The 19,478-nt window shown below is 29.8% G+C and overlaps 1 protein-coding gene across 2 annotated transcripts in view; it reads right to left on the bottom strand.

The window, feature by feature from the left end:
• The window catches only part of LOC139528671 (active breakpoint cluster region-related protein-like), a 49,585-nt gene that overhangs the window by 12,256 nt on the left and 17,851 nt on the right, over window positions 1–19,478 (bottom strand). For both annotated transcript variants that reach the window (XM_071324783.1, XM_071324784.1), the window contains exons 2-14: window positions 11,464–11,681; window positions 10,766–10,894; window positions 9,390–9,578; window positions 8,857–8,970; window positions 8,162–8,207; window positions 7,136–7,188; window positions 6,566–6,697; window positions 5,296–5,423; window positions 3,630–3,816; window positions 3,046–3,117; window positions 2,351–2,504; window positions 1,885–1,946; window positions 846–888 (exon numbers count right to left, since the gene is read on the bottom strand). In XM_071324783.1, coding sequence (XP_071180884.1) covers window positions 846–888; window positions 1,885–1,946; window positions 2,351–2,504; window positions 3,046–3,117; window positions 3,630–3,816; window positions 5,296–5,423; window positions 6,566–6,697; window positions 7,136–7,188; window positions 8,162–8,207; window positions 8,857–8,970; window positions 9,390–9,578; window positions 10,766–10,894; window positions 11,464–11,681 — 1,527 coding nt within the window. The remainder of the gene's footprint in view (window positions 1–845; window positions 889–1,884; window positions 1,947–2,350; window positions 2,505–3,045; window positions 3,118–3,629; window positions 3,817–5,295; window positions 5,424–6,565; window positions 6,698–7,135; window positions 7,189–8,161; window positions 8,208–8,856; window positions 8,971–9,389; window positions 9,579–10,765; window positions 10,895–11,463; window positions 11,682–19,478) is intronic.

Raw genomic sequence — 19,478 nt, 5'->3', positions numbered from 1 at the left:
ATCTTATGTTTCTTAGGCAATTTTATGGCCAATTATTTCAAAGAGTACATAAAACTACTATTACAATGTGTACTTCTTCTACTTTGTTTTAGGATTGTCTAATGAAAAACATGGGCAAATATATATTTTTTTTAAATCAGCAGTTTTTAGCAAATATAATATCATAAAATAAGTTTGCATTTTATGGTCATATTCCAGCTTTACTTACACCACATATACTTATTCAACAAAGATAAAAATTAATGCTTCATGGATAACTTTTGAAAAAGACATCAGTTACACTACAACAGTTACAATTAAGGGAGTTCGCTTCTCAGTTTCAAAGTAATCTACTTTTCAAAACACTAGTTTATATAGATAGGGGATTAATAAAGGAATCCAAAGAGCAATAAAAAAAGATTCGAGATTGAAATTTTGGCGGGAAAATATTCTCTCTTGACTTTTCATAGCTTTATCATTGACAAGTTGAAGTTCTCAAAAACTGTTAAAAAGTAATTAAAATTTTATAAGACTTTTACAGATGGCTTATCATTATACATGTAAAAGATTTACAAAAAGAAAAATGGGGGTCACCAGGCAAATTTTTTTAATGCATTCAAATAGATAAAACCAGAGGATTCCGAACATCTGACAAAACATCTAAAACATGACAAGCCAGCTTCCTTAAACAGGTGTAGTGTTAGGACAACATCCAGGTACAGACTCCTAATGCATGAGTGATACATTGTACTGTAAATACAGAAATCACTGCAGGCAATCATTATTACAAGAACTAAATCTGAAATATATTGCGTAAATACAAAATTTACTCCTGGTATCTATGATGAGTACCCATAATAACTTACCATTTTTACTGAGGTAATTTCCTATGTTATTCACTTGAGGTAACTGAAAGAGAGAGAGGATAATATTAAAAGAACATCGCGAAGTCATTATTTTCTCAAATCAAAACAAAACAGAAAATACAATTTGTACTGTGAATTATTGCTTAATAATGATATACCCACTGTAAGTTTTGAGTAAACAGGAAAATGATCAGCTGTGAATACGATATCAGAAGTTTCTGATTCTTAGTTATCAGTGGATTATGTGTAAGAATATAAATGTATTGGCTAAAGATGATGACAATAAGCAATGGATGTGAAAACCAATCACACTGTGAAGCATGCTCACTTGAATGACTTGATGCTTGAAACAAAATTTCAAGAAGCTCTGATGCATAGCTTCTGAGACAAATGTGATGGAGTGGGGGTACAATTATTATAGTCCAATATAAAATATTTATACTGTATACCAATCTATTTTGCTTTCATTTACAATAAAATTAACATTTTACCTTTACAACATCTCACACTTTTATTTAAAATAAGTTCATTCATGTACAGATTTGGTTATGCATATCCTTGGGGGAATTTTTATTTTGTCCTTAAGTTGAGTACATTTCCTTTTCATGTCGTTAATGTTACAACAGTTCCTACATGAATCAACATTTCAATGTCAATTCATTAATAAATAAAACCTTTATTAGATTATTACGTATAAAAACAAGAATGTGTCCCCAGTACACGGATGCCCAACTCACCCTATCATTTTCTATGTTCTGTGGCCTGTTAAATTGGGGAAATCTAATTTGGCATTAAAATTAGAAAGATCATTTCATAGGGAACAATTTGTTGTACTGAGTTTCAAGTTGATTGGACTTCAACTTCATCAAAAACTACCTTGACCAAAATCTTTAACCTGAAGCAGGACAGACGAAAGCGAAAGAACGATTGAACAGACGGACAAACGGAAAACAGACCAGAAAACATTATGCCCCTCTTCTATTGTAGGTGGGGCATAAAAATGCAAATAAATAAAATGTCTGACTATAATGATAATTACCTGTGTACTTTTATTAACCATTGTCTGTATCCCATGAACACTAAGTTCTCTGGTTAAAGCAACTATTATGAAAGAAATATAGAATATTTATTAAAAAATTGATAATAATAATAACAGAGTTTATTCAATATTTTAAAGGATGGAAGTATATGACATTGATAAGGATACAACTATTTACAAGAGTCTTTTCAAAGCAATTAAAAGCTTCCTTGAATCTTTTAAAAAATTATAAATCCACAATGCCCATAGCTTAAATGGTTACACTAATAAATAAATTATAAAATTTTCTAACAACTATAGATGATGCATTCTCTCACTTACTGACCAAATAAACTTTTTAATAAAAAATCCTCTCCGTTGACTTTTATTTTGAACACAAAGTATCCTTTTTGACCTGAAAGAATGATATCAAATTCAACAAGCCAAAAGCCTAGAAGAAAGAACTATCTATTTTGTAAATACTAACTTCCATGAGGGTGTCTCTGTTGACTGAGTATAGCGTCCCTCCATTCCTCACGTTCAAAGTCTGTAGATATCAATATGATATAATCCTTAGAATCCTCGTCCCTCGTCTGGATGTGTAAAGGGAGGTATGGTGATGACAAAACTAACTGAGCTTCCTAAATATCAAAACCACATATATTGTCATTTCTGTGATTATGATTGAGTGCACTTTTAAATATCAAATTAAGTGTAAAGTTATCTCAATGAAAGAAATTTGAGAGATAACTGTACTGTATATAAAGTTTCGACGGCATCAATTGGCGATCTGATGGTTGCAAATTAGGTTTACTGGCCACCCATTAGCATTGATGCCATTGGAGCTTAAAATAGAATATTGTTATCTCCATTCTAATGAAACTGATAGAAAACAACGTTAAAACATACATTTAAAATCTGTCATAAGTCATTTAGATCTGCTCTTGCACATTTATTTTCATAGCATCAATTGTGAAATGATACCATGTAAATTAGTGATGTTATCCTATCAAAACAAATGTTACATACGATGTTGCATTATAATTTATCTTGAAATGTTTCAGTTTCAGTTTTTCATGCTGTCATACAACAAGTATATAATAAGCCATAGATAATACTGCAATCTTCTTTCTTTTTATTTTAAATTGATGCAGGAAAAATTTGTTGAAATAGAACAATTACCTGTTCTTCAATTTTCTTTTTTAATTTTTCTATATTTCTTGATGATACTTTTCCAGCTAATGACCAAGTTCTCTGTAAAATACAAATATCATTTCAACTTATTGTAAAATAAAAACAAACAAAAAAACAACACATTCTTTAACTAGTTTTAAATATATCATATATGTTAAGCATTCAAGTTTGAAATGTTTAAGCATTGTGGAGTTATAATATTCGAATAACAACATCTTATATTATAAAAAATTGTCTAAATAGAAGGTGTCCATTTGACCATTAACTTGTATTTTTTTTAAAATTGCATTTACAACAATTTGAACAATACATTGACCAACACGATGCTTCAGAAATATTTGCTAGGATTCATCCATGATTAAAATTGTTTTAAAAACATTTAAAATGAAAATTTATAACTTTTGAAACCTAAATGTTGTAAAACTTTTTATCTTTTTCGTTGCAAAATCTTAAAATTTTAATACCTGAAAGATAATGACAGGAGACTAAGATGATGTCCTAATACAAAGATGCATAGACAATTGAATTTGTCATATCATAAGCTGAAATGTTACTTTTCTTATTTCACTTACATCTCTAAAACTCTCTGTTTTTTTCCTTATTTCTTTTCTTAACTCGGATTTCAAACTAACAATTCTTTTTTTCATGGCATCAATATCTTCTTTACAAGAGTAAGTTTTACCATCAGTAGATTTTGTTTCTACATTGATATTGGATATAGGTATGAACCATTTACAGTCAAAACTTTTCACTTTATGCCTGAAAATATATACAATATTATATTGCTAAATATATACATACATTAATAAATTGTAAATAGAAATCATACAATATTACACTGTAAAAGTATGCATACAATATCATACAATATTAGATCGTAAAAGTATGCATACAATTATTTAAGTATGTTCCTGTCCAAAGTCAGGAGCCTGTAATTCAGTGGTTGTCGTTTGTTTATGTGTTACATATTTTTTTTTTGGTCATTATTTTATATAAATAAGGTCGTTAGTTTTCTCGCTTGAATTGTTTTACATTGTCTTATTGGGGCCTTTTATAGCTGACTATGCGGCATGGGCTTTGCTCATTGTTGAAGGCCGTACGGTGACCTATAGTTGTTAATGTCTGGCATTTTGGTCTCTTGTGGACAGTTGTCTCATTGGCAATCATACCACATCTTCTTTTTTATATACAATATTACATTGTAAAAGTATACATACAATGTTAAATTGTAAAAGTATGCATACAATATCATAAAATATTAGATTGTAAAAGTATGCATACAATGTTACATTGTAAAAGTATACATACAATGTTACATTGTTATAAGTAAATATACATAATAACATTGTAAACTAAACATACATCATTAAATTGTAAAAGTATACATACAATATTACATTGTAAAAGTATACATACAATATTACATTGTAAAAGTGTACATACAATATTAAATTGTAAATAGAAATTATTCAATTTTACATTGTAAAAGTATACATACAATATTACATTTTTATAGCATACATATAATATTACATTGTAAAAGGTGTACATACAAAATTACATTGTAAAATTATACATACATTATAACATTGTAAAATTATACGTACAACATTACATTGTAAAATTATAGGTACAATATTACATTGTAAAATTATACATACAATATTACATTGTAAAATTATAGGTACAATATTACATTGTAAAATTATAGGTACAATATTACATTGTAAAATTATAGGTACAATATTACATTGTAAAATTATACATACAATATTACATTGTTACAGTATACACACCTTGTAAAAGTATACATACATTTCATAGTTAAAGTATACATACAATATTGCATTGCACAAGTATGCTTACAAAATCACATTGTAAAATTATTCATACAAAATCACATTGTAAAAGTATTCATACACTATTACATTGTAAAAGTATTCATACAATATTACATTGTAAAAGTATTCATATTGTATAAATTTTTCAAACAATCAATCAGAAATTGAAAGGCTTTAGTCAAATCTTATATAAAAATACTTATTCCATATCTCATGAATTTACTGATACTTTTTAAATCACATGGTTCCAGATATAATAAGCAGGGGAGATTACTGAAGACAAATTTAATAAATTTGTGGTTTTTATAAATTCATCAAACTGGTCAAAGCCAGTTTAAAGGCATGGAGGAATAAGAGAAAGAAGTTATTTTACAGACATCAATGTAAACCAACCTACCTTCCTGATACCTTATGTTTGGTACACACTATGATATCACTATACAGAAACAAGAACCGTAACTTCCGACTGTTACCAATCACTTCTATCACAAAACCACTTTTTACAAGATGCCCTTGTTCCTTTGGCTACAAAAGAATAAATCAATATATAGGTTTTAAAAACACAATTTCTAGTACCAAACATACATATGACATGTCTCCAATATTGATCTTTATTCTTGTTCGTATTTTTGCTGAATAATTACCTTAGATGTATGTTTCATTATAATACGTTATTTTTATTGGCTTAAATCAATCTGGAGTTATTCTGAAATAAACATTCATTTGTGTGTTCATGATCATAGTGAAAAAATGTAATTACAAGTATTCGATGCTTCTTTCAGTAATTTCATAGGGTTGTAAAAGTGCTGACCGTGTGTAAACTCTTATTCCGCGCTTTATACAAAATGTACTTCAGTCAATTACAACCCAATGAATTTACGAAAAGTAGCAATCAATACTAAATTAACAGTAATTGCAGTGATCTTAGCTATATAGTAACCAGCAGTATTTTATTGGAGAAGGGAGCTGAATATTTAAGAACTTCAAACTTTGGCATGAAAATGACAAGCCTTGCATTTGAATCTTTATCAACAAACATTTCATATGTGATGTGCAGTGTCTTAGTCTGTTTTTTTGTTTTTATAAAAATAACAAGTGAAACTGCGAGCTACTGCTCACTGATGATACCCCCGCCGCAAGTGGATAATATTAATAGTGTAAAAATATGCAAGTGTTTGGTAAACAGGAAGTTGTCGAGTGATGAATCTGAAAACGCATCACACGGTATAGCTGACTTATAAAAATCCTGAAACCAAATTTCAGAAATCCTTGTATTGTAGTTGAAAAATGTGACGAAAATTTTTAACTTGGTTATCATGTGTAAAATCAGACAAGTGTTCGGTAAACAGGAAGTTGTCAAGTGATGAATCTGAAAACGCATCACAAGGTGTGGCTGACATATATAAATGTTGATACCAAATTACAGAAAGGGTGGATTGTAGTTCCTGAGAAAAATGTGACGAAAGTTTCATGGGATGGACTGACTGACAGACAGAGGTAAAACAGTATACCCCCCCTTTTTTAAAGCGGGGGTATAATTACCAGTATAAATAATCAGTAAATACCAAAAATGTAGTTATTTCTCAATTCTATAATATAAAGAAGAAAAAAACCCTGAAATGTTCATATGTAAAAAGACAGATGCTATTTGTACAACAATAACTTACCTTTCCTGTAGAACTTGAGCTACCACCATCTTCTTCTTCACCAAATGATTTAATATTAAGATCTGCCAAGGACAAGGCTTTATTTAACATCTGGTAATCAGGGTGGTCATGTGGAGTGTGCATAAGTAAATCCTGGAAAATAAGAATCAAAATTATGACTTGAATCACAAAATGATTTTCTGATGTGTTCCTTCTATTTTGTATTACATTACATATACATTAACTTTAATGAAAATAAATTATAGTAAACTTCATGTGCAAATAGAAACATTCACAAATAGCCTAAGTATAAAAAAATTTTTGTTGGGGTATTAAAATGAACAGATCAAAAACAAAGGATTAAGGTAGATTTTTTTCTTGATCATGAGGTACATGTTACCATAAAAGTTATTACTACAGGAACAATAAGTCTTTCCCATGTTTCCTTATTCCAAGCATTTCCATTCACAAATATATTCTAATATTTATCCACGATAGAAGAAGAAAATTCAAAATAGTATCACATATTCCCTTCATTTTTCTCGCTCATTACAAAAGTCAAAATCATAAACCTTAATATGAACAACTTACATGTAAAACTAGAGTATTTCTTTGTAGTCTCTGTACTGGTTTAAATAAAGCTTCTAAAAAATTAAATAATCCCCATCATATAACATACATAATGTGAATAAAAACAAATAACAGGCTATTATTTGAACTTGGAATTATTTTTAATTATGGAATTTGCATAATTTCTTGTGCTGGAAATTTTAAATAAATTTCATGTTTATTCTGTACTCAAATGTTCTGTGCTGCGCACAACACTTTCTATTACAAAGAAGATAGTACATTTTCAATAGAATGTACTGTGCCACACACAACACTATCTATACAAAATACATTGTATGGAAAGTGTTATGATTCACTCAAAACATTAATTATAATACATTTTTTACCAAATAAACATGAAATTTATTAAAAAAAATCCAGAACAAGAAATTATGCAAATTCCGTAATTAAAAATAATTCCAAGTTCAAATAATAGCCTGTTAAATGTTATTTTCATCTTACTGTAGCCAGAATCATTGACTGATGTTGACTATTCCTCCAATTTGTCACTTAGTATATTTGTGCTGCACAAGATGTTTATTTTAAAAAAAAATATTGAAAATGTATACACCAACTAAATCAATTTATGAACACCACTTATAGCACTTTAATGTGGCCTCATTATACAATATGGCCTTTTTCTCATTCTTGAAGGTGGTATGGTTACACATAATTTCTTTCATCCACTTCTTTTAAACTTTGGTGGACAGTTGTATCATTGGCAATCATACCACATCTCCTTATTTTTATTTTGTTAATTTTCCTTAGGAGAAATCTATTTACTACTTTTCCTTGATATCTTCCATCCATAACTGATTGTTAAGAAATATTGACTGTTGCTTACTTATTAATAAGTATATGTAGAAATAGGCGTTTAATTAAGTTTTCAAGTTTCATGTTTCATGTTTCAATGTTCAGAGGCAACTATTTCATTCATATTCAGGACAAAATTTAAAAAAAGCCAATTCAAGGCATCTAAGAATCAAACAATGAATATTGAGTATTTACCTTCTAAATTTGTCTTTTCTATGAAGCCATTTGTCATATTTATTTCCTACAAACATAATAAAATAACTTAATATAAAATCTTCATATTCATTATAACAATAAGCACTGTTATACGTATAGTGTTTTTTCAATTTTTGAAGTCAAGACTGTCTAAATATTACAGTCTTCTCCCCACTGCCTTCAGCATCCTCGAAATGTGATGCTATTAAAAATTATTTCCTAATAGATATTGTATTGGATGTGACCCTATAATTTTTAGAAACAAGTTGGTATTACCAGGACACTAAACGAAATTTGTAGAGAAAACACTGTATTGTACTATGTGAGCTGCAAAAAAGAGACCTTTGTAACTTTAACAGCTGACTACTTGGTATGAATTTTTACATGCAGAAGTTTATACAGTGATCTATAATTGCTTGTATACAATTTAATTGAACTCTAGTGGATAGTTGTCTCATTGGCAATCCATACGAAATCTTCTTTTTATAGTAAAATTAGAATGACACTTTTCAGAGTAAATATGAAAATGAAGAGTTGTTTTACCGCTTAAATGTTGTTTGTTTGTTGTCAACTTTACACGTAATTACACCACCTGCATCATAAAGCCTACAGCAAAATTCAAATTTATTTTGAAACATTCATCACCTTTCCACATAAGTATTCATACTTTCCTAACATACATTATATATACTCACCATAGTAGAAACCATTCTTTTAAATTCACCATTTTCTGTGCAGTATTTCTGTACTAAATCTCTTGCTTTATTTATATTGTCAACATATTCTTTGTATATAGGGATATAAAATGTCTGAAAAATAGGACAATATTGTATTCAATATAACAAATTATAATGAAATAATATATATATTATATATATAAAGTGCCTAGAGAATCAACCTTACAATGCCAAGTAGATTTGATTCTTTACTTCCTCCCAGGCCAGGGCTGGGACCTGGACTTCATATTTCTATGACAACACTGCCTGGCATTGTGTGGACACCTTATCTCCTCATATATTTACAGTTGTTAAAAAATAAACTTTCATTTTGGCGTTGTTTCCTTCTGGTAGGAATTATATAAATTTATACATCAGAAAAGATACAGGCGCGGATCCAGGGTGGGGTTTCGGGGGGTTGGAACCCCCTTTTTTGTTCTAGGTTATGAAACACCCTTTTTAAAATGGCTGGATCCATCCCTGAGATCTTACATATATACAAATTAACTTACCAATTCTTTGAATATTTCTCCAATTTTTTGTTCATCTGACCAGTTATTGACTTTCTCCTGCAAACTCTGTACAAATGTTTGGTGGTATTGCTTGATTTCCTCCACTTTGTAAAATATCGTGGATAAATCTTCTAAGGGACACATTCTACAATGCTCCTGTAAACTTTTGGTCTGTAGATTTCTTTTAATCTGAAATGGAATTATATTCTTAACTCTTTAAACTTTTTTTAATAGTTATTTTTGGTTGTGTAATATTGTTTGATAGTGTTATAACTTATTTTGCCTTTTTTTTGTTGTATCTTAGATGGATTCATTTTATATCATTTTTGTGGATTGAGTAAACTTTTATTTTGGAAGGGGGATTTAACAAATTCTCTATACAAGCCTATAGGGAATATGTATTTTGCTGAGTGATTAACAATGATTAAACTTGTGCTTTACATAATTAAAATAATAATGTGACTCAACAGTATTTTACTTTAAATACATTTGTGTTTTGTTTTCTGACTGCTGTTGTTTAAAAAAAGAAAGATTAATAGCTAAGAAACAAACAATATATTATTCTTGGAAAACAGTTGTCCATTACACTTGACCTATTGCCGGAGTTCAGTGACCATGGATAGATCTTTGTCCGATTGTTCAAACAAAACAAATGTCACTGAACTCTGTCAATAACTGAGGATTTATATCAATGTCACAATTCCTGCAAAACTTAAATAGAAAATATTCCCCCTGTGACAAAAAAAAATCTGTCTAATTTTGAAAAACTAAAACCATGATAACTGATATGTTACATTCATGTGGCAGATTTTCAGTTCAAACAATAACTGCATGTCCTGTGATAGAAGATAAAAGCTTGTCACAAACAATTTCCTATATTTTTGCTTTTGATTTTGCCATTTGATTAAGGACTTTCCATTTTGAGAAAACTCTGAGCTCAGTATATTTGTGATTTTACTTTTTAACCCTTGAATGACACAAGTAAAAGTTGTTAAAACTGAAAAGGTCTAACATTCAATAATCCAAACACTGTAAGTAAATGTCAGTGCTTCTTGTATGGTATATATAAATGTCTATTGTTGAAGACCTTGTGCTGAGCTACAATTCCTTTTTTCAATCTTATTTTGTTGTTGGGTTGTTGTCTTGCTGACGGAATGCTTACCCATAAAAGCATTTCAATTACACACAATTGTGTTTATAAATGTGTCTGTTGCTATTATATAACAACCTACAGTTATGTTTTTAAATTGATATAGCATTTGTTAGCAACTGTCTTTTCAAATGTTCTCATTGTAGTTTTATTTGAAAAATGTTTGTTTGTTTGTTTGTTTAAATTGTGATTTGGTATTGTTACTTTCCTGAATTAAAATTCATACCGTGGTTATTTCTTGTAATATCTGTAAATATGTCTTTTCACTTTCTAGGATTCCCTTCACTACAATCTGTCTCATGTGTAACTTTTTCTGTCTGTCCTGTCGCATTCTTTCAATTTCATCAATTTTCCTCTGCAAAATTAAGATTTATATAAAATCAATTTTACTATGAAAAATTAATGCTTTGAACCTTAAACATTTGATAATTTTCAAGGGTTTCATCTTCAAAAATAAAACTACTCCATTTTTTTTACATTATATTTGGATTTTTACTTTTTTTTGTCAGAAAAGACTATAATCTAAACAGGGGAGATAATAACTTCAAACTGACAATATCAATCTGCAGCTACATTTTATCAATTCATATCTTTATGCAATTATTTAATTAAAGTTTCATTTCATTGCATTGAGTAAATAAGTACTTAAATCCATAAAATAATTTTATATAGAATTCAACCATATATCTAACAGCCATGATAGATTATATAATATATAGAATCAATGTTTAATTCCATGCGAACAAATTGATCAGTAAACAGTACAAAAGAAATTTAGTTACCTGCAAAAATTTTGGAAAATCCATGAAAATTTGAACAAGATTTTTGTTACTATGGGCCAGTTAAAACCACAGAAAGGTCTTAAATCTATTCATTGCCAAAAGACATGTGTAGGAATAGATTTAAAAAAAAAATATTTCTTACATCATCCAGACTATCACAGCTAATACTGTCTTCTGTACTGTCGTCATCATCTGTTGTCTTGGCAATCCTGATTTCTGTGGTCACATGACCAGATTCAGGATCACTGTTCCCATCTGCTTCCAGATCATTGTCTTCCAGAAGCTTGCTCTGTCTGTCATATTTTACATCATCAGATATAAAAACAGAATCTCTTATTGAAGGGACATGGTCATGGATTGCTGAAGAAGGAAAAAAGATAGTAGAAATAAAAAATCATATACAATATGAATTTATCAATACATGCAGAAGTAAATCAGCTACAGGAATAAATTTGGTATCCAGCCATCATGATTAAGTGCAGTAGTTATCACTTTATGGCAGAGTGCAACCATTCATCTATCAGAAAAGAAACTTGAGTATATGGTTTCTGTACTAACTAACACTCAGTATGGCAAGATAATTGTCTCTAATACTTGTAATAAAAGGTTGACATTGTCTCCTAGACTTGTAATAAAAGATTGACATGGTCTCCTAGACTTGTAATAAAAGGTTGACATGGTCTCCTAGACTTGTAATAAAAGGTTGACATGGTCTCCTAGACTTGTACTAAAAGGTTGACATGGTCTCCTAGACTTGTAATAAAAGGTTGACATTATTTCCTAGACTTGGAATTAAAGGTTAACATCATTGTCTTCTAAACTTGTAATATTGACATGGTCTTCTAGACTTGTAATAAAAGGTAGACAGTGTCTCCTAGACTTGTAATAAAAGGTTGACAGTGTCTCCTAGACTTGTAATAAAAGGTTGACAGTGTCTCCTAGACTTGTAATAAAAGGTTGACATGATCTCCTAGACTTCTAATAAAAGGTTGACATTGTTTCCTAGATTTGGAATTAAATGTTAACATCATTGTTTTCTAAACTTGTAATATTGACATGGTCTTCTAGACTTGTAATAAAAGGTAGATAGTGTCTCCTAGACTTGTAATAAAAGGTTGACAGTGTCTCCTAGACTTGTAATAAAAGGTTGACAGTGTCTCTAAGACTTGTAATACAAGGATGACATAATATCTCCTAGACTGGTATAAATAAAAGGTTCACATATGTCTCTGAGAATTGTTATTCAAAGTTGACATTGTCTCCTAGACTTGGAATAACAGTTTGACATGGTCTCTTAAGACTTGTAATAAAAAGTTGACATTGTCTTTGATACTTGTAATAAAAATTTAACATATGCATTGTCTCCTAGACTTGTAATAAAAAAAGTTAACATTGTCTCCTAGACTTGTAATAAAAAGTTAACATGGTCTCCTAGACTTGTAATAAAAAGTGAACATGGTCTCCTAGACTTGTAATAAAAAGTTAACATGGTCTCCTAGACTTGTAATAAAAAGTTAACATGGTCTCCTAGACCTGTAATAAAAGGTTGACAGTGTCTATGAGACTTATAATAAAGGGTTGACTTTGTCTTCAATACTTGTAATAAAAATTTCACATTGTCTTCAATACTTGTAATAAAAGGTTGACATTGTCTCTAAGACTTGTAATAAAAGGTTGACATTGCCTCTGAGACTTGTAATAAAAGGTTGACATGGTCTACTAGACTTTGTAGTAAATGGTTGATAATGTCTCCATAGCTATAATACTAATTTGACAATGTCTACAAGACTTGACACAGTCAGAACCGGGAAAAGCACCAGCACATTAAAATTCAGATATTTAAATTCATGTTTTATTAAATATCTGCATCTTATGTGTTACTGTCACATGACAGTGTAATATGCACATGACTATCGTATGACAATCAAATATATTTACTCAACTTTTCTTCCTGATTAATATGAACATCTGAAAGTCACGAAAACTGTCAAAACTACTGTCACAGGAATCAAACATAATCAATATCATTCCTTAAACATAGGATTAAAGAAATCATCAGATTTGGTCAGCATTTAATTTAAGAAGGGAAATATTGAATAGATGGCATTTCCATTATATATTTGATCATGCCACTCAAGAGTTTGGTGTCTTTTTAATAGTACACATAGACTAGGCAGATAATAGACAGACCACATTCTCTTCTTTATACTATTACTTCCTTGTGAACTTGTCTTAAAGTTAGGATAATGTTTTAAATACAATAAGTTCAAAGATAAGTAAGACATTACTTCAATTGTCAACTTTAAAAAAACCTTTGAATTATGCTATGCTTTTTAGCTCACCTGGCCTAAAAGGCCATGTGAGCTTTTCTCATCACTTGGCGTCCGTCGTCGTCGTCGTCTGTCGTCGTTAACAATTTTTCAAACATCTTCTCCTCTGAAACTACTGAATGGATTTGAATGAAACTTAACATGATTGTTCCTTAGTATATCCTGCACAAAATGTGCGCTTCGATTTTTGATCCGTCAAAAAACATGGCCGCCGTTACTTAAAATAGAACATAGGGGTCAAATGCAGTTTTTGGCTTATATCTCAAAAACGAAAGCATTTAGAGCAAATCTGACAAGGGGTTAACATGTTCATTAGGTCAAGATCTATCAGCCCTGAAATTTTCAGATGAATCAAACAAACCATTGTTGGGTTGCTGCCACTTAATTGGTAATTTTAAGGAAATTTTGCAGTTTTTGGTCATTATCTTGAATATTATTATAGATAAAGATAAACTGTAAACAGCAAAAAAGATCAGCAAAGTAAGATCTACAAATAAGTTAATATGACCAAAATTGTCAATTGACCCCTTAAGGGGTTATTGTCCTTTAATGACAATTTTTCACAATTTGTTCATCATATTTGCTAACTTTAAAAAATCTTCTCCTCTGAAACTACTGAATGGATTTGGTTAAAACTTAGCATGATTGTTCCTTAGATTATCCTGCACAATGTGTGTGCTTTGATTTTTGATCCGTCAAAAAACATGGCCGCCGTTACTTAAAATAGAACATTGGGGTCAAATGCAGTTTTTGGCTTATATCTCAAAAACGAAAGCATTTAGAGCAAATCTGACAAGGGGTAAAAATGTTCATTAGGTCAAGATCTATCAGCCCTGAAATTTTCAGATGAATCAAACAAACCATTGTTGGGTTGCTGCCACTTAATTGGTAATTTTAAGGAAATTTTGCAGTTTTTGGTCATTATCTTGAATATTATTATAGATAAAGATAAACTGTAAACAGCAAAAAAGATCAGCAAAGTAAGATCTACAAATAAGTTAATATGACCAAAATTGTCAATTGACCCCTTAAGGGGTTATTGTCCTTTAATGACAATTTTTCACAATTTGTTCATCATATTTGCTAACTTTAAAAAATCTTCTCCTCTGAAACTACTGAATGGATTTGGTTAAAACTTAGCATGATTGTTCCTTAGATTATCCTGCACAATGTGTGTGCTTTGATTTTTGATCCGTCAAAAAACATGGCCGCCGTTACTTAAAATAGAACATAGGGGTCAAATGCAGTTTTTGGCTTATATCTCAAAAACGAAAGCATTAAGAGCAAATCTGACATGGAGTAAAAATGTTCATTAGGTCAATATCTATCAGCCCTGAAATTTTCAGATGAATCAAACATCCAATTGTTGGGTTGCTGCCACTTAATTGGTAATTTTTTAGGAAATTTTGCAGTTTTTGGTCATTATCTTGAATATTATTATAGATAAAGATAAACTGTAAACAGCAAAAATGATCAGCAAAGTAAGATCTACAAATAAGTCAATTTGACCAAAATTGTCAATTGACCTCTTTAGGAGTTATTGCCCTTTAAAGACTTTTTTCACAATTTGTTCATCATGTTGACTTACTTTAAAAAATCTTCTCTTTTGAAACTGCTGTATCAATTTCAGCCAAACTTAGGCTAAATGAGTTTCAGAGTTTCAGAGTATCTAGTATAAATTTTATATTTCATTTCCTTGTATGTCAAGAAACATAGCTCCTATGGCTAAAATAGAACATAGGAGAAAATTTTTTTTTTTGCTTTTGAAGAAAATAGGACGATTCAAAGAACATTTAAATAAAATGAAAAGCCAAAATAATCATTGATGAGAGATTAAACCAAAAAAATTCAGGTGAGCGATTCAGGCTCTTGAGAGCCTCTTGTTTAAATGACATTTTCAATTTCTGAAATGAGATCTTTGTTGGCTGTCAAGTGAAAAGAACTAAATACCTGGAAGAGAACTTTGAAAAGGTAAAATGCATGTTATAAAAAATAAAATGCATGTATCAATAAAAACCAAGGCATCATGATATCTTCTTTTCCTCCTCTGTTTCCAGCAGATAGAAATGTTTGCAAATGTGATGTAATGTGCAAAAAATTAAATCTTTATTTCCTTTTTAAAGTTTTTAAGCATAAAAAAAGGTGTTGGCAAAGAAACCATGCTTCTGCAGTTTAGTCTGAATATATAAAAGTGCTTATGCAGTATTTAAAATATTTGCAACATCTATTTCTTACATGATTATCTTATCATTTTTATGAATAACAGAAAAAGGTGTCATTAATACAATTTCAGAAGAGATAATGCTAAAATAATTGCCCCGTCATTTCCAAATTTAAGAATACATAGCCAAATAAATTACCAGTCAGATGTAAAAATTTTGCATTTTCAATGTACTTTTACTGAAATGTATATGAGTCATTGTTTGTGGATTTGGACTAGAGAAGTATTGCTATAAACTTACATGACTGTAGAACAGTTTTTTTGTAATTTAAGATAGCTCAAAATCACAAAATTGAGGACAAAATAAGAAACTCACTGATTTGATTCCCCATAAACACCTAGGTCTGGTACATGTATTGAATGTCAATATCTTTGTCTTGAGAATTCTGTACAAGGTGTCAAACATTAACAGTTTCTTACAAAATTGGGCTATTAAAGTTGTTCCTCAACTTAATTATTACATTCAGTTACATCTCATACTGAAACTTGTACCAATTATAATAAGTTTTATAATTGCTGGTTTTCCAAAAATATAAAGACTGAATATTCTGGAAAATAATTATGAAGAATCAGGAAAAACAACTTGAAAAAACCCTGAATAAAATATCCATACCATAAACAACAGAAACCTGGGAGTTTTTACCAACAATGCATCTGTAATTGTTTCAGCAAGCTGGTTTAACCTTAAGAAAATTAACCATTGGAAAGAATAAGCCCCTTGAGATGCACTTCCTTTAAACAGACCATAACCTTTTAATTCATGGACAGTTTTTTTTGCATTTTCTTAACTCAATATCATCATGATTATTGAAATGTAATTTCCCCAAATTTAAAATTCACTATCAAATTACACCAGCTTGAGCTTATTCGTTTTTTTCATCTCCAAAAAAGACCCTGAATAAGATGAACATCCCTTTAAACATATAACCTAAAGTTTAATGTAATCCAAACGATGCATATACATTTTAGGGGCAAGTCAGATCGAATAAAAATTTGAAAGAACGTCCTTGAAGATGAACTTCCTTTAAACAGTAACCTTATAGTCTTAACCGACATTCTATAGAGGTATTTTCTTGCTGCACAAGGTTATTTCATTGTATTATGTATAAAACGGAGATTACATTGTTGATTTCTTATTTCCTGTAAAATTTCTGTGTCACTTGATTTAAAATTTCCTGTCCTTTTCGACAATAACTCATTGAAACTCTAGTCACGTTTAGCTATCATTATTAATGTAAAAATCATAATATGTAATTTATATGTAAATGAGTAATTTTGTTTTACATGGATTTATGTAATTTTTGGTTATAACCACCAAACTATTTTTGTCAACTATAACCTCAAGACATACAAAATGCATTTCCGATTTAAATGATGTAATTTATGTATTATTAAACTTGACAAATCATAAACAAGCATTAATCTTATTTGTTTTTGTTTACTGTTTAAATGTCAGGCCAAATGAATTGTTTTACATGTTGTATTGTCCTGGCCATTCATAGTTTACTACATGGTATAGGTTTTGCTCATTGTTAAAGGCAGTTATAAGTTGCTTCCATCTACATCATTTTGTTGCAGGTGGATTATAGTCATTTCATAGACAATCATATATCACATCTCCTTATTTCTACATTCAGAATTTAAAATTCTTCAGTAGGGACTTCTCATACAACTTTGTGCTTTCAAATTTTTCATTCTTACAGGTACAGTTAAGTTTTAAAATGGAAAGTTCTCAAACTTTTCCATCAAATGATGCTCCTCCTAAGTTATCCATTGCATTTCATGAGAACCACCATGATTAAGTACAAAAGAGAGCTCTCAGTGTATTCTAACTGTCATTTTAAATCTAATTGAATAAATTAAGTTAATTTAATTGATGCCCCTTTTTCATTATATGTGTTTGAGCCAATGTTGTCTGAGAGTTATCAGTACTTTGCTACTAGTACTCACCCATTTAATGGTTGTAATTTCTTTTGGAATGAGTACCCCCAACTATCATAAACATGCACATGGTGTATCTTTTAGTTATTATATCTTGTTGGAAGGCTGTATGTTAATATCGATAGAGTTATTAAAGATGCCTTTATTTTTTTTGTGTCATTGGGTTTTTTATATCATTGATGACATACTTGAAACATCTTCTTCTATTCATAATGATTTTAATTTAGTAAGTTGTAACAGAAACCAATAGGGAACATTTGACATAGATAATTTAATTGATACTTGATTTGAGGACAGAAGGGTAAAGGATAAGTGTTCACCGAATAATATAATTTTTGTCTAAAATTGAGGAAAATATATTTTATTTCCAAACATTTAATTATTCATGGGAATTGTTTCAAGTGTTTGTTTCACATTCAGATCATAATAACAATGACACAAAAGAAGATTGGGTCCAATTATAATAGAACATCGATGCTCCACTCGCACCATCATTTTCTATGTTCAGTGGACCATGAAATTAGTGTCAAAACTCTAATTTGACATTAGAATTAGAAAATCATGTCAAAGGGGGGATAACTATTTTAAAAAACTATGTGGAGACCTGGCAGTAGAGAAGGCTCATTTAAGCTTTTGTAAATTTATACTTGGAGTAAGTAAAAAAGCAACTAATATTGCAGTTATGGGTGAACTTGGCAGATATCCTCTATTTTTGGAGGTTTTGTTAAATATGTTTAAATATTATATACGTTTAAAAAAATCTGATGACTTATTATTAAAAGAGGCTTTCAACCTCTCAAAATCTCTACATGATGAGCAGAAAAAGAGCTGGTATACCAGTATTCAAACTTTATTTAAATACTTTAGCATCAATGAAAATTATGCACTTAATTTAAAGACTAAGTTAAAAAACTATTCATGTAAAAAGATGCAATCAAAATATGATTTAATATGGCAAACTGAGCTTAATAATGATTTCAGAGGCAATAAACTATATGGTAACAAGCTCAGAACTTATAGACTTTTTAAAAGCAGATTTTGCTTAGAAAATTACCTTTTGCAGGAAAATTTTAGATATAGACATCATTTAACAAAATTCCGTATCAGTGCTCACGATTTAGAGATTGAGAGGGGAAGGTACAAAAATCTGACAGTGTCAGAACGTATCTGTAAATTGTGTGGTACTGAGGTTGAGGATGAAATTCATTTTCTTCTTCAGTGCCACAAACTTTCAAATATTCGTTTCAATTTTTTAAATGAAATAAAACAACGGTTTAAAAATTTCAGTGGTTTAGATATTAAATCACAATTTATTTGGCTTATGTCCTCTGAAGATACTTTCATATTCCAGAAACTCGGAGAATTATTGCAAAATTTATCCTCACTTAGGAAAGTTTCCTTAAATAATATATAGATATAGAAATGCCGAGTGACCCCCCCTTATATTGTTAAACACTGTGCTTGTTGTATTCTTGTATTTGTGTTGATAGATATTTTTTTTGGTTTATTTTTCTTTTATAACATTGTGTCTTAATCATATTGAATCACTTGTAATCATTTGTATGTAATTAATGTTGATTGTTCTGCTCCTTGTGGGCGCTTTGATTAGCAATAAAATATATTTGAATTTGTGTGATTTTGCACTAAGTTTCAAGTTGATTGGAC

This window comes from Mytilus edulis, chromosome 6 (assembly GCF_963676685.1).
Source record: "Mytilus edulis chromosome 6, xbMytEdul2.2, whole genome shotgun sequence".
NCBI classification, from domain to species: domain Eukaryota; kingdom Metazoa; phylum Mollusca; class Bivalvia; order Mytilida; family Mytilidae; genus Mytilus; species Mytilus edulis.
The sequence above is the reverse complement of the archived record's forward strand: the minus strand, read 5'-3'. Positions and strand labels throughout refer to the sequence as shown.